The 14718-nt window shown below is 43.2% G+C and overlaps 1 protein-coding gene across 1 annotated transcript in view; it reads right to left on the bottom strand.

Moving 5' to 3' along the window:
- Nucleotides 1–2470: 2470 nt before the first annotated feature.
- NDST1 (N-deacetylase and N-sulfotransferase 1) overlaps nt 2471–14718 on the bottom strand; it is a 233821-nt gene continuing 221573 nt past the window's right edge. Inside the window, exon 15 of the mRNA XM_082256097.1 lies at nt 2471–4147. Within this exon, the coding sequence (XP_082112223.1) occupies nt 4028–4147 (120 nt within the window). The 3' untranslated portion in view covers nt 2471–4027. The remainder of the gene's footprint in view (nt 4148–14718) is intronic.

The following is a 14718-nucleotide window of genomic DNA, read 5'->3' on the forward strand; positions in this document are numbered from 1 at the left end:
GACAGCTACTTACCATACCAGGAACCAGGCGGGCACCGCTCCAGACTTAACCTCTCTCCATCGAAATGGGGGGCTGTCAGCCAGGAGGAATGCGGAGACTTTTTAGTTTAACTCGCAGGCCAGCCCCTCGTCCAGTGGGGCTCTGTTGAGGCCGACCTAGCGTAAAGCTGAGGTCTGCGTGTGCTCACTGGCCAAACTGGGGTGACCACTGGATCTAGATTATCCTGCCCGTCACCCAGTCCGGGAGTTGATTGTAGATCTCATAGGAAGAATCCAAGAAAAAAAAAATTCTATCTAAAAAGAGAAAAAAAAAAAAATCGCCAGGACCAGAGATCCCAGCAAGGAACTAGGTCCTTACTCCTGACAAGGCAGAAAAAGACTCCCTCTGTGGAGTTGTAATTCTTCTGACACTGCTTGTAACTAAACTGAGTGCCTATAGCACAGAGAGGGAGTATACCCCCTGGGACTGCCTATGGGCGTAGCCAGACTTTTTTCTGCCTAGAGTCCTACTCCTGTAGGGGGCAGTAAAACCCAACGGTTATGGAGATCCAAAGCTGTGTTCGTCAAGGAACAAAAGAGAAATAATTTTTATAGATTTAAGCACAAAAAAAAGGTCTTTTAATTATTTTAATAGAAATCCTGCTCTGTTTTGTATTAAGACGAATGCACAAAAATAAAACTTTATTGTTTTTACTTTTTTTAATACTGTAATTGTATCTGACAATTTTTAAACAGTATTGCCATCTGCAGGTTTATTTTTTGAATGAAGCCTTCAGCCGACACATGATCACAGCTGACATAGTGATCACATGATTGGGGAAACACTCACGATTTGTTCCCGATCATTCATGGGACGGGAGCTGTGTCAGCCCACTTTGATGGCTATCAGTTGTGCAGAGTGCCAGCTGATAATTATCAAATGGGAGACTTGGTTTAAAGCATAAGTTTCACTTTTCAAAAATAATAAATGCACATCTTTTTTCAGGTAAGCCAGTAGACAAAGCCAGGATCCTGTACACCTTCAGTACCCTGTCTGCTCGCACCCCCTTCTACAGGCAAGGCAGTTTGTGAATTGCAGGAAGAATCAATGAACTAAAAGGGCGCTCATCAACACCTTCGCAGTTTATTGAGAAGTACAAGCCACCAGCCGCAGTGGTCGACGGTACTTGTATTTCATTCATTCTCAGAACTCTGTGAATGAATGACGGGAACCTGTGGGCAGAGCCCCTCACACCCACAATGTTTTAAACTTAGTGGGAGGGGATCCTCTCCCTGCACCCGATGCTAGTCACAGGGAGAGGGGGGTTTGAGGGCAGAGGATGCAGGAGCTGTAACATACTACATGTTGAATCCTAAATATGGGTGGAACATGTAACATGTTACTAAGGCAATTTTAGCCTTTAACATGCCCTCAGCATGGGGTACTGTGCAGAGGAATGTTAATCTAACAGATTTCAGTCTGCAAAAAAAGTTTTTTTTTTTCTTCATTTTTTATGTTAAGTCCTGGTGTTCTTACCAACAAGGTTTTACCTACTTTGACACTACTTACTCAGTTAAACTGTGGCAATCTCACCCTTTCCTGCATGCTCCTGGTTTGTACTATAAGCAGCTATGCCACACACAAAGAAGGGAATTTACTAAAACTAAAGAAGACAAAATGTTGGCCAGCTGGCAACCAATCAGCTTCTAGCTTTAATTTTCAAAGCATAAAGGGGTTGTAAACCCTTATGTATAGCCAGTGAAGTGACTGGCATCAGGTGATACACAAAGATGAAACAGATCCTCCTACATAATTTGAACCTGTTTATCTGCAGTCTTCTGTTCTCTACACCCAAACAAGTCCAGAAGTCATTAAGCTTGTCTGAGCTGTCAGTAAAAAGGGGGCGAGAGTTGAAATTACACTCAGAATAGGACTCAATGAGGAGAGCTCTGAGAGCTGATTGGAGGGGAGGGGACGGGAGGGAAGGAAAGGGACATCCCCCCCTCACACAGCACACAGGAACATAGATGAAGCTGTCAATCTTATGGAGGGTCCCTCCCCTGTCACCTTTTTTCTCTAGGTGTCAGGAAAAACTTGTCAGAAGCGACTCATGCTGATAGAGGAACAAAGCAGCAGACAGAAACTACACTTAGTGGTCTTAATTAAGACAAGAAAACACTATAGGGGGATATGCTTAGTTCATATTTCATGTCTGAGGTTTACAACTTTAACTAAAGAAACTGAAGTTTGATTCTAATTGGTTAGTATGCACAGCTGCTCCAGAATGTGTCTGCCTCAGTTTCAGCAAATTCCCCCAACAGCGCAATAGCAGCGCCGTAACCACCACAGTAAAACCATGACATTTAGAAACCACTAAAGCATGCACACATCGAAAAGAGATTAATATGAAGTGTCTACAGGATGTGCATAGTCAGAATGCATGAATAAAGTAATAAAAAAAAATATATATAAAAAAAAAAATGGACATTTTATTTACAGTGCTTTTCAAAACTAAATATTCTTTTCAAGAGTATGGTTTTACTTTCACTTAAAACATGTGGACATTGATGACCTGTTTTCAATTGGTACAGTGCTGTGTCTGACCACTAGAGGGATTTTAGGAAAGTAGCTGCAGGCTAGCAATAAATTCCCAAGTTTAGACACAAAACAGCCCATGGCTGCTCCGGATTGTCCATCAGTAAAATATATAAGTTACGTTTTTCTCCCATGGCAGAAAAATCTGGACATTTCCCACTGGATGTAATTGATACCCTGAGGGCATAAAGGCAAAAATGGGGCAAAATATGTAATGGGTCCTATTAAAGTTAGGCTAAGAACGGAGTTGTCCTACACATTTAGTACATACAGTGACATGGGACTGCACCTTAAAAACATTAGCATGTCTTGTTAGTGTTTGGTTGGTTAAAGGAATGGCATATGTACAAATAAGCCAATAATACTGGGGTTCACAGGACTCTTACAGGCAGTACTGTACAGCAGGTTTAGGCAAATGTGATCTCTAGCTAGATCAGCACAGCAGAGCATGCTGGGAATGTTAAAACCACAGCTAAGGTCACGATTACCCTTCCTGTCTCAGCGGTTTGCAAACTCCAATGTAAAGTAACATTTCATCCAAAAATCCCTGAATGTTTATTGCTACAACATACTCATAGTCAGAATCCCATAAAGGCAAAGTCACAGAATTGATCTCCTCGCTCTTATGCCTCCCAATAGTAGAGCTAAAAGGGCAAATACTTCCAGATAATCTCTTTTTAATCTGAAAAGATCCCAAAAGCTCTTTTTTTTTTTTAAAAGTATGAAGAAAAGAAAAAGAGCTTTCGTACCGGCATCAATACCAGTGCCACAGAAGGCAAATTAATAAGTAAATAATTCAGTACACTGCTAGCACCAAACTGTACACTAAATACACAGATTCTGGGGTTTCCTCCCAGCCAAATAATTGTGTTGTTCATTCTTTATTCTCCGGATTCCAGGACAGAACACTATGAACCAACATGGAAAATTCTGCAGTCTTTTCTTGGGAAGACCAGGAATTATTTGTGAAATACATGGTATTTCTTAGCTTTGTGGCACTTCCGTCTATAGATGGACAGGCTAGGAGATCTATCATCAGTCCACATTGTCAGTTTGTTTTGTTCGTTGAAGTTGTGTTGGACTTTTCTTCACGCCTATTCAAGATTCACATGTAGCCCACATTTTCCAATCATTGGGGCTTACTACATAATAATAAGTGGTTGAGTCCATGTACAACAGTCAAAAATGGAACCCTTACAAGCAGGGATCCTACACAGAATAAACAAGGCCTCTAAAACAGGCCTTGCGGGATGAGATTCAGTGGCTGTGCAGTGCCTTTAGGAGTTGAGGGGTCTTAGATGTTCATCTCAGCAGAAGTCTTTCAGTTCTTTAAGTGACCAAGCGTCACCCATAAAGCGGATAGACTATAGATCCTGGTAGATGTCTTTGCTTGGCCATCCCTGGAGAAACTTGTAAGACCATAACTCTCGTCCCAAAAGCAGAAGCCAATAGCTACCTCGTGTTTTGCAGCTCCTCCCGTAGCCAAGTGGGCAAAGTCTGGCCCATTTTGTAGAGTAGCTTGGATAGTTCGACGTTATGGTCCCTATAATAGTCTGTCAGGAAAGCGCGAGACTGCAAAGAAAGAATGGAAAAAAATAAGGTATTTAGAAGTCACTGAAGTTTATCTGCAGCTTGTGCAAAGCAGAGACAATCTTTAAAACAATGCAGCAATCTAGAAAGTTAAAGGCAAACAATATTGTGGGTTTAGAACATATTGTTTCCTATATTTTCTTAGTAGTGTGGTTTTGTATAGATATTTAATGGTCAGTCTTACGGGGCAGGAAATGGCTGTGTGATGCTGACTGTCAAACAGCCAGAAGGTTGAATAAATACTAAGATCCTAAGGGAGAGCTTTAGAAGATTGCTGAATCCATTACATGAAGATCTTATGCAAAATGATCCCCATGGGAGTAACTACACCCTGTGCTAACCTAGGTATTGAAGTTGAAACTGGAGTACAATATAAATATACACGGGAGATCAAAATTACAGAATCTACAATTTCCTAAAGTTCAAGGTCATTGCGTAGTCCCATTTGAAATTATCTAAACAGGAGTAAAAGAGCAGTTTTGTTAAGCATATTTCATGTGTTGCATATATTTTGAAGTACAGAATAAAAAACTTCAATGGGATTTGAAAAAAACATTGATCAAACAGAGAACACTTTCAATTACCTCCCAGTTATTGGTGGTAATCTGGCACCTTTTGCTAATTTCTTTAAAAAGAAAATGTATTTCCAGTTTTCACTGACTTCTCAAGATAAGCTGTTTTAAAATGACTGAAACCCTCCGACATCAGGTTGTCCTAATGAACGCCAAAGGGGTGACCCCCCTTTCAGCCAAGGCAAGAGAAGTTTTTTTTTCCAAATCTGTGATTTCTAGAATATTGCAGGATAATGCGGAGAATCTCAATGGGCAATCAGTTCAACACTGCAGCTGCGATTGCTCGCCAGTACAGAGTTGAACAACGTAAGGATCTGTCTCGTCATACAGTGTCTCGCTGTTTAAGAGAATTTGGACTGAAAACCCACTCTGCATTGACCAAACCTCTTCTTAGCAGAAAGAATCAAAAGGCTAGACTAACCTTTGCTGAGGAGCATGTTGTGTGGACAGAGGAGAACTGGTCCAAAGTTCACTTTAGTAATGAAAGCAAGTTACATTTTTTTGGGTCCGATGGGAAACATTATGTTTGTTGTTCGGGGAAATACTGAACTCAAAGTGTGTAAAGAAGTTTGGGCCTCTTATACACCTACATGGCAGCATGAATGCAAATGTTTATTTTCATGCACAACAATGCCCCAAAACAGGTAAAGCAGTTCTTTGAAGCTGAAAACATTGAAACAATGAAATGGCCAGCCCAGAGTCCTGATCTAAACCCAATAGAAAACCTCTGGAAAATCCTTGGCGACAAAGTTATGGCCAAGAAACCCACTACAGTCACCAAGCTGTGGAAGAGACTGAAAGGAGAGTGGAACAAAATCACACCAGAGCAGTGTAAGAGGCTAGTGATGTCCTGTGATTGCAGATGTGCTGAAGTTATTTAGAGCAAGATCCCCCCTACTTCCTACTAATTGTGTATTGTTGTAACCTTCAGAAATTTTTAGTTGTAATCTTTCTCTGTGCTACAGTCATTGCTGTTCTCTAATTTTGATCATTGTTTTGTTGAAAAAAAAAAAAAAAAAAACAAAGGTTTTCCCCAGTCGTCTTCCAGGACAGCCCTTGAGAGATAGAGCTCCTCCTACCAGACCGGAAACATTGCCATCAGCTCTTTAAAAGGCGGTCCCTCAGGCACCTGGTCAGTTTGTGTTTCCTCACTCCGAGGAGACATGTTGCCAGGAGGAACCACCTTAGAGGGCTGGATGAGCTCCATTTCTCAGGGCTGTCTGGGAAGACAACCACAGCAGCCTTGGACCCTCACCTTCCAGGATCCTTCCAGATGTACCCCTTTCTTAGAAGGTCAACAACCATGGATGTTACAGGAGCAGCATGGCCTCGGGTTCCCTCTACAGACGTTGGAGTTCCCCGTCCCCCCTCTCTCCAGGGCCCAGCGAGGGAGAGGGATGACCGCACACCGAGCGGTGGATGCGGTGGGGCCGCTCGGCGGCCTCGCTGTATACAGTCGTAAACCAGAAGACGCGGGGCGTCACTTCCAGCGGCGGTGACGTCATCGCTGTGCGCCGGAGGTCATGGTTCCGGCCTCCGGGCGCAGAGAGGAAGGGGAGGGCCGGAGCCAGTGTTAAAGGACACGGAGAAGCCTGCAAGAGATGCCGACTGCAGCAGTGATCCCACGGAGGTCCCTGACAGGATGGAGGCTCCACACACCGCAGGGGAAACGAACACTGGCTCAGCACAGGTAGGCTAGCACCTGCCAGTATCTTTTTCCTGTGAATGCTATGCAGCATAGTGGTGGTTGAAGGGGGTGAAGCACTGAAGAGTCCTTAAAGGACTTTTCAGTGAGGAGGGAGGCACAGAGAGGGCTTTTTATTTAAAAAATGTTTTTTTTTTTTTCTTTGTTGGTATAATGTGAATCAATTCCTTTTTGCCTATGTACCCCTTTCTTAGAAGGAACCCTCTAAAGGAACTTCTAAAACTGAAAGGAAAAAGTGCCCCTCCTGTGCCACAAAGCTTTCCTCCAATTATTCCAAGACCCTATGCCCACCATGCATCTCGGCGGTATTAAAAGCCGAGGAGGATTCACCTTTTTCAAAGTTTCTCTCCTCATTTAAGGACGAGGTACAATCAACCTTTGCGTCCTTCAGAAAACTAATTGCAGATGTGCAAATACCTACCCCTACCCCACCAGGGCCTTCCTCCCCACCTACTCCCGTAGCTTCGGGTTCAGGGGAACCAGTGATGAGCAGGGAAGACCCCTCTAGGGTCACGGACCCCGACTCCTCCCAGTTAGGTTCTGGGCAGGAAGAAGGACAGGGAGAGGCCATCAGACCCACTGGATACAGGCTCTCCATAGAGGAAGTCGATGACCTTTTGGGAGCCATTTATGATACTCTGGAAATAAAGGAAGAGGAGACCCCCTTATCTAGACACGATAAAATGTACCAGGGCCTGAACAAAAAGAAGGCTAGGGTATTCCCAGTACATAAGATTATGTTGGATTTTGTACTGAAAGAGTGGTCAGAACCTGAAAAGAGACCATTCTTTTCAGGTTCCTTGAAGAGAAGATTCCCCTTTGACGACGACGAGGAATCAGTATGGAACCAGTCACCAAAGTTGGATGCACCCTTGGCTAAAATTTCCAAGCATTCAGACTTGGCCTTTGAAGACATGGGACACCTAGGGGATCCCATGGATAAAAGAAGCGATGTCATCTTGAAACGCTTATGGGACACGGCTATGGCCAATTTAAGACCAGCCTTAGCTACAACTTGTGTGGCAAGAAATTTTGAATTTTGGCTAACGCAGCTACAGGAGCACCTAACGGCAGGTACCCGAGAGAAGAGCTGCTAAAATCCTTCCCTATGCTCTTTAAAGCAGTAGGCTTTATTTCGGATGCTTCAACGGAAGCAGTAAAGTTGTCAGCCAGATCAGCGGCACTTTCTGTCTCAGCCAGAAGAGCACTATGGCTCAAAACCTGGTCTGGAGACACAGCCTCAAAACTGCGATTATGCAGCGTCCCCTTTTCGGGAAAATTCGTTTTTGGCCCACAATTGGACGAAGCATTAGAACGGACGGCAGATAGAAAGAAAACCTTTCCGTTCAAGAAGAGGGCTTTTCATTTCAAATCTTTTTTATTGAAAATTTTTCAAACAACAGGGTATAACAATAAGCAGGTATGTATAATAATAATATGTGTAACAGCTTTTGTGAAACAGCAATCAGGTAATAATCGTAAAACAGGATCCCTTAACCACTTAACGACCGGCGCACGACGATCTACGTCGGCACTCAGCCCCGGCCAGGCAAACTGACGTAGGCCTACGTCAGCACTTTTTGCCGGCCCTGTGCGCGCTCCCGCGCCCCGCCGCCGCCGCCGATGACTCGATTGGGTTCAGAACCAATCAGTCATCAGGTCCAGGCCAATCATTTTTGGTCTGGACCTGTTGATCGGTCCTGCCCAATCAGATCATCCTCTAAGCCTGTGAAATGTAAACACAGGCTTAGAGGAGATGTGCCCTCCCCCCACAACGGTCTTTTTGGATCCAGCGTGAGAGGAGAGCACATCTTACTGTGAGTACTGCACCAAGCACACCCACACACAGTTAGATAGGCACATTTCACCGCCGATCGCCCCCCCAATTAACCCCTACAGCACCTGACACAACACACACTATATACAGCATATAGCATATACCTATATACCTGTATAAGTGTGATTTGTGAACAGGTGTAGCCCTTGCGACCCCCCCTTTTCCACTCAAATTACCCCCCACCCCCCCCTAATAAAGATTTAACCCACTGATCCCCCCTGAACCCCCCCTGATCACCGCCGTTAACCCCTACACCCTCTGTCACATCAGCACTAATACAAACGCAATATACGGTGTTATTGTATTTTTGTATTAGTGTCATTGTGATCAGAATTAGCGCAGGCGACTAAGTTTCTGTCCCAAGAAGGTTTAGGGTCCCCGCCACCCGACCAATAAAGATTTAAGCCCCTGACCCCCCCCTGATCACCCCTACACCCCCTGCCATAACACACACACCGTATACAGTATATAGCATTTTGCTATATACCCGTATAAGTGTGATTTGTGGTCAGGTCTAGCGCTTGCGACCCCCCCTTTTCCACTTGAATTACCCGCCACCCCCCCCTAATAAAGATTTGAGCCCCTGATCCCCCCTGATCCCCTCCTGATCACCGCTAGTTAACCCCTACACCCTCTGTCACATCAGCACTAATACAAACGTAATATACTGTGTTTTTGTATTTTTGTATTAGTGTGATTGTGATCAGAATTAGCGCAGGCGACTAAGTTTGTGTCCCAAGCAGGTTTAGGGTCCCCCCCACCCGCCCAATAAATATTTAATCCCCTGATCCCCCCCTGATCACCCCTACACCCCCTGCCACAACGCACACTGTATACAGTATATAGCATTTTCTATATACCCGTATAAGTGTGACTTGTGACCAGGTTTAGCGCTTGCCACCGTTCCTTTTATCCTTAGGATACCCGCCAGCCCCTTCCAATAAAGATTTAAACCCCTGATCCCCCCCTGATCACATCCCGTTAACCCCTACACCCTCTGTCACATTAGCACTAATACACACATAATATACTGTTTTTACTGTATTTTGTATTGGTGTCATTGTGACTTGAGGTTGTGCTAGCTAGCTAGTTTCTTTCCCAAAGGAGGTTTAGGGTCCCCGCCACCCCCCCCAGATCCCCAGCGCATAGTTTAGAAATAACCCCTTGATTGCCACACACACACGCACGCACGCACATACACTTCCATTTCTAGTATAGTGTTTGAACAGATCAATATCTGATCTGATCAGAACTATACTAGCGCCCCCATAGTTTAGGGTTCCCAAAACGCAGTGTTTGCACGATCAGCACTGATTCCTGCCAGCACCTGCGTTTAACCCTTTCACCCAGGTAAGTGTAGTAATCAATAGATTACTGTCACTTACAAAAAAACACAAGACACAAAACCGCTGTGTTAGCAGAGTCAGGCCTGATCCCTGCTAGCATTAGCAGTTTTTTTGGTAGCGCTTGAAATAATCTTCGACAACCAGGTGCTTTTATTACCTGTGAGTCGCATCACTGTACGGGTAAATTTAGTTACCAAAATGTCTAAACGTTCGTACAGTGATGAAGCTATTTACAGTATAATGACCATGTCAGGTGAGAGCGATGGGGAAGCCTCACCGGCAGAATCAGGGTCAGTATACGAACCAAATGACAGCAGCGGCTCCCTGACAGATAGCTCCGACGACAGATGGGTCCCTGTTAGACCCAGGCGTACCCGACCCCACTCTGGTGTTGTTGAGATGCAGGAATCGCAGGGTGCTCGTATGGAGCAGAGTGTGGGTACTAGTGCCGCTCATCCTTCTGGCGACCTGGCAAGCGCCAGCGGCCTAGTACACCCTGGACCTAGTACAACCAGCACTGCAGTAAGACCTGGTGACGTGGCGAGTCCCCTAAGTGCAGTTGAAGCTGGTGCGGTGGCTAGCACAAGTAGTGGCCCGCAGCCACCGCGTATTCGAAGACAGGCCCGTAGAGCCCATAGTGCCCTCCCTGATGCGCTGGCATTTCCTAATTGGCAACCCACTGATACTACAGCGCCAGTACTTTCCCCATTCACCGCCCAACCTGGAATCCACGTGGAGACAGCTGGTTTTACGCCCCTGAACTTTTTTGAGCTGTTCTTCACGGAAGATCTTTTCAGATCTATTGTGGATCAATCAAATTTATATGCTCAACAATTTATCGCCGCCAACCCAAATTCGCCCCTTGCCAGACAATTCGGCTGGAAACCTTTAACGGTTTCCGAATTTAAGATCTTTCTGGGCCTTTCCCTCCACATGGGCATAACTAAACAGAGTGAATTGCGGCTATATTGGTCCACTAGCCCACTTCACCATATGCGCATGTACTCTGCCTCCACGTCCAGGGCGAGATATGAGCAAATTCTGCGATTTATGCATTTCAGCGACAATGAAATCTGTCGTCCTCGGGGAGACCCTGCATACGATCGGCTCCACAAAATTCGGCCCCTCATAGACCACTTCAATCAGCGGTTTGCAGCCTTGTTTACCCCCGAACAAGTTGTCTGCGTTGACGAGTCCCTGATTAAATTTACTGGCCGCCTTGCTATGAAACAGTACCTCCCCAGCAAGCGTGCCAGATACGGGGTCAAACTGTATAAATTGTGTGACAGGGCCACAGGCTATACAGTTAGTTTCCGGGTCTATGAGGGAAAAGATAGCTGTGTGGAGCCCCCCAACTGCCCAGACTACATAGGGAGCAGCGGTAAGATCGTTTGGGACTTGGTGTCACCCTTATCCGGAAAGGGGTACCATTTGTACGTGGACAACTTTTATACAAGCGTGCCACTATTTAGTCACCTGCTCGAATTACAAATTGGCGCATGTGGCACCGTGCGACCTAATCGCCGGGGCTTCCCCCAACGGCTTGTAGATTCCCGTCTTAGTCGGGGGGCGAGAGCCTGCTTGAAAACGGACAAATTGCTTGCGGTGAAGTGGAAGGATACACGGGATGTTTATGTTCTGTCCTCCCTTCACGCAGACACGACAATCCAAATCACTACGGCAACTGGCGTTGTGGAGAAACCCCTCTGTGTCCACGAATATAACCTTAACATGGGAGGGGTGGACCTTAACGACCAGATTTTGGCGCCGTATTTAGTTGCCCGTAAAGCCAGACGCTGGTACAAAAAAGTGTCTGTTTATTTATTCCAATTGGCGATGCTGAACGCCTTTGTCCTATACAAGGCGTCAGGACGAACTGGATCTTTCCGGGAATTCCAGGAAGAGATCATCCTTGCCTACCTGTACCCAGGAGGCATGCCTGCCCAACTTCCCCTTCCAGATGCAGTGAGCCGGCTGCATGAGAGGCATTTTCCTTATGCCCTCCCGAGTACCCCTACCCAAAGATGGCCCCAAAGAAGATGTCGTGTCTGTCGCAGGCGCGGATTTAGGCGTGACACCCGTTATTATTGTCCCAAATGTCCTGACCAACCTGGTCTCTGCATCGGGGAATGTTTTGAGCGCTACCATACACTAGTGGAGTATTAGTGTAGGGTACAGCACGACACAGTGTAGGGCACACAAACACAGGGTCTCGAAGGATGTTGGATGTCCATCGACATTTTGAGAGACCCAAGCTGGAAGAGAAGATCGCAGAAGATCGCAGTCCCAAATCAAGACATGAAGAAACAGTTAGAAAGAAAAATAAAAGGATCCAAAAACTGTTGTTGTGTCAGTCATTTTATATGTCCTTCTACTCTTCTTACTGTACATTTAAATGTCCTTTGTTTGTTTTTTCATTCTTTTGTGACCTGTTTCTCCTGCAGGTACTCGTCGGCTACCACGCATTGATTTTATATATTCTGACACAAACAGTGTTTGCGCTCAGCATATATGGATACCTTTGCTGATAGCAGCTGTGGTGATTTTCTGATTTCAGCACTGCAGTTAAAATCCTATTTTGGTATACGTGGTGTTAAACTTTCAGTGCGAAATAGAAATACATTTTTATTATTATAGGTCAAGAATTGTGAACTTTGAGGCCTCCATTGACCTTGCTACATATTGAGTCAAAACTCTTTCAGTTTGAAACACACATTGCGTCCATTGTTTGACATGGTTTTGTTTGCCTGAACTTTGAGATGAGAAGCTGTGTCATCTGCCCCGAAAGGAAAATGTGTTTGACAAACTTTTAAATACAATACTCAGAAAGACAGATAAATAAATCGCTTATCACAGGTGGATCGGCCTTTGGGGGAAAAGGTTTACATAAGACATCCTTCCCCTGGTCTTGAAACACGAAAAACCAGAAAGATCATAAAACTATGTTCAGGCCATGAGACATTTTATCACACAATGGCCGAAACTCAATTTCAGGATAACACCTGTGTTCACCCATCCACAAGCAGGATAAGCTATTGTCTATATCATGAGGAGACAAACAAACGGAAACGGACAAAGGCTAGAATCTATCATTCATTTACCTATAAACCAACAGGGGGGTAGGGTTGTTGGAATCTACATGGAGTCAAATAAACAGAGTCACTTAGGCTGATGAGAACTGCAAATCTCAAAATGAATTTCATAAAATCATAAACTGATATCTTTGCCCCATCATATACAAAAGGTGTTATGGAACTATGATGTTATGACAACTTCCTACTGAGAAGTACATTATATTCTATCATATAGTAGTGTCAAATGGTCAGACATTTCGCCCATATTTTATCATCCAGTCCAAATCATAAATGTACTGTTGTCAACATAATAATCCCTTAAATGGATAATACTCTAATTGGAAATAAACCATGGGTGGAAAAAGTTACATATACAAGCTGTTGTGCATCAATATATATAACTGTATATGTATCTATATAATTCTTACTGCTACTAATCGAAGTCTTGGGTTAAAAAGTAAAATCCAATATATATATATATTACATAAGAGATATTAAATATGAGAATGGTGGTATCCAGATTAATCTTTATTCAGATACCTGGTGGATTAAATGGACGTCATAGATGAGAGCATGATTACATTTTATGTTTTTTATAATAGTCTTAAATGGAGGAATCTTTATTTAATTTTAATATACTGGTTAACCAAGAGGGGTCACCCTATGACATCACCAGTTAATGAATAAGTAACTCCAACCAATAGGATAATGTTCCTCCCACTGGGTTTGGCTTATGATAATTTTTACTGCCCTTTTGTTCAACACAAAATAAAAAGAAATGAGAGATGTAATAGAGGACACAACACAACGGACACACACAAGACACATCACACTTACAACATACACACTACTAACAGCCATGCATAGACTCATCTACACAGACGCCATCTTGGTCCACCATGTATCTGAACCTTTGAGGGACGCCAAGCGAAACTCCTCCCTAATTGGCCACCATCTTGGAAATGCAGCCTTCTTAAGGAACCTGGTAACTACCATTCTAAATTAGCGGCCATTTTAAATATAGTAATTATGCCTTGCTGTTACTTGATTATTATTCAATATTGTTTATGTACTTCCTTAAATGTTTTACATTTCCTATTTAAAGGGTAATGAAAGTACAATCCCAGCCGTATAAACCATATGTAGATTTTTCTCTAAAGAGATGATTTTTGTTTTTATAACATTTTTAATATCAGATTAAGCGCATTATTTGCGATTTTACGTCTTCCGTTTTGCATGGCTTATTCTCATTTCATCTGCAGTGGAATGACTTTCGGCCATGTGATTCGCAGACTATTGTGGTCTGATTATATAGAATATTAATTTATGGTTCATACTACACCTGGGAAAAACATAATCTTGCTTTATTTCACTTTCATCGTTTAGCTAAATATCACATTGCATTTATCGTTTTAAGTTTGTATCTTATGTAAGGTTATCTCTTTGTGTCACTCAAGTATGATCATTTATGGTGAAAATATGTCTTGCGAATAAATATTCTTATATATATATTCCCTATTGTAGACTGTTTCACTAAGATTGGTATATGCTTTTAAAAAGAAATTAACTGATAAAAAAAGAACTCGGGAAAATTATTGTGGTATATTATTGGAGGTCTGAACAAAATTGATTGGGTTTTTCTTAGTTATTAAATTATTTGCCGTAATCGGATGGAGGCATTGCGTCATAATTTTATTGATAGTTCAGACACCGCCTTTTAGTAATAAATTAAAAATAGTCAAATTTTATACCAAAACGCACAACATATTAAATGGAGTTGCACTGCTGAGATATCATTAATTTCTTACATATACCAATCATAATTTTGATCATGGTGACATAATTCATAACTTTGCAAAAAAAAAAAAAAAAAAAGAGAAATTTTTTTTTAATAATTTTTTTTTAATTATTTAATTATGAATATTGATAGTAATGCCCAAAAATGTCTACATAAGGTAAGGTTCACGCTGCCAACTCTGGCTAGATGTTAATCCCACAGCCCCAGTAGATTCGGCACAG

The sequence above is a fragment of the Pelophylax lessonae genome, assembly GCF_965119305.1.
Source record: "Pelophylax lessonae genome assembly, chromosome: 4".
Taxonomy (NCBI): Eukaryota; Metazoa; Chordata; class Amphibia; order Anura; family Ranidae; genus Pelophylax; species Pelophylax lessonae.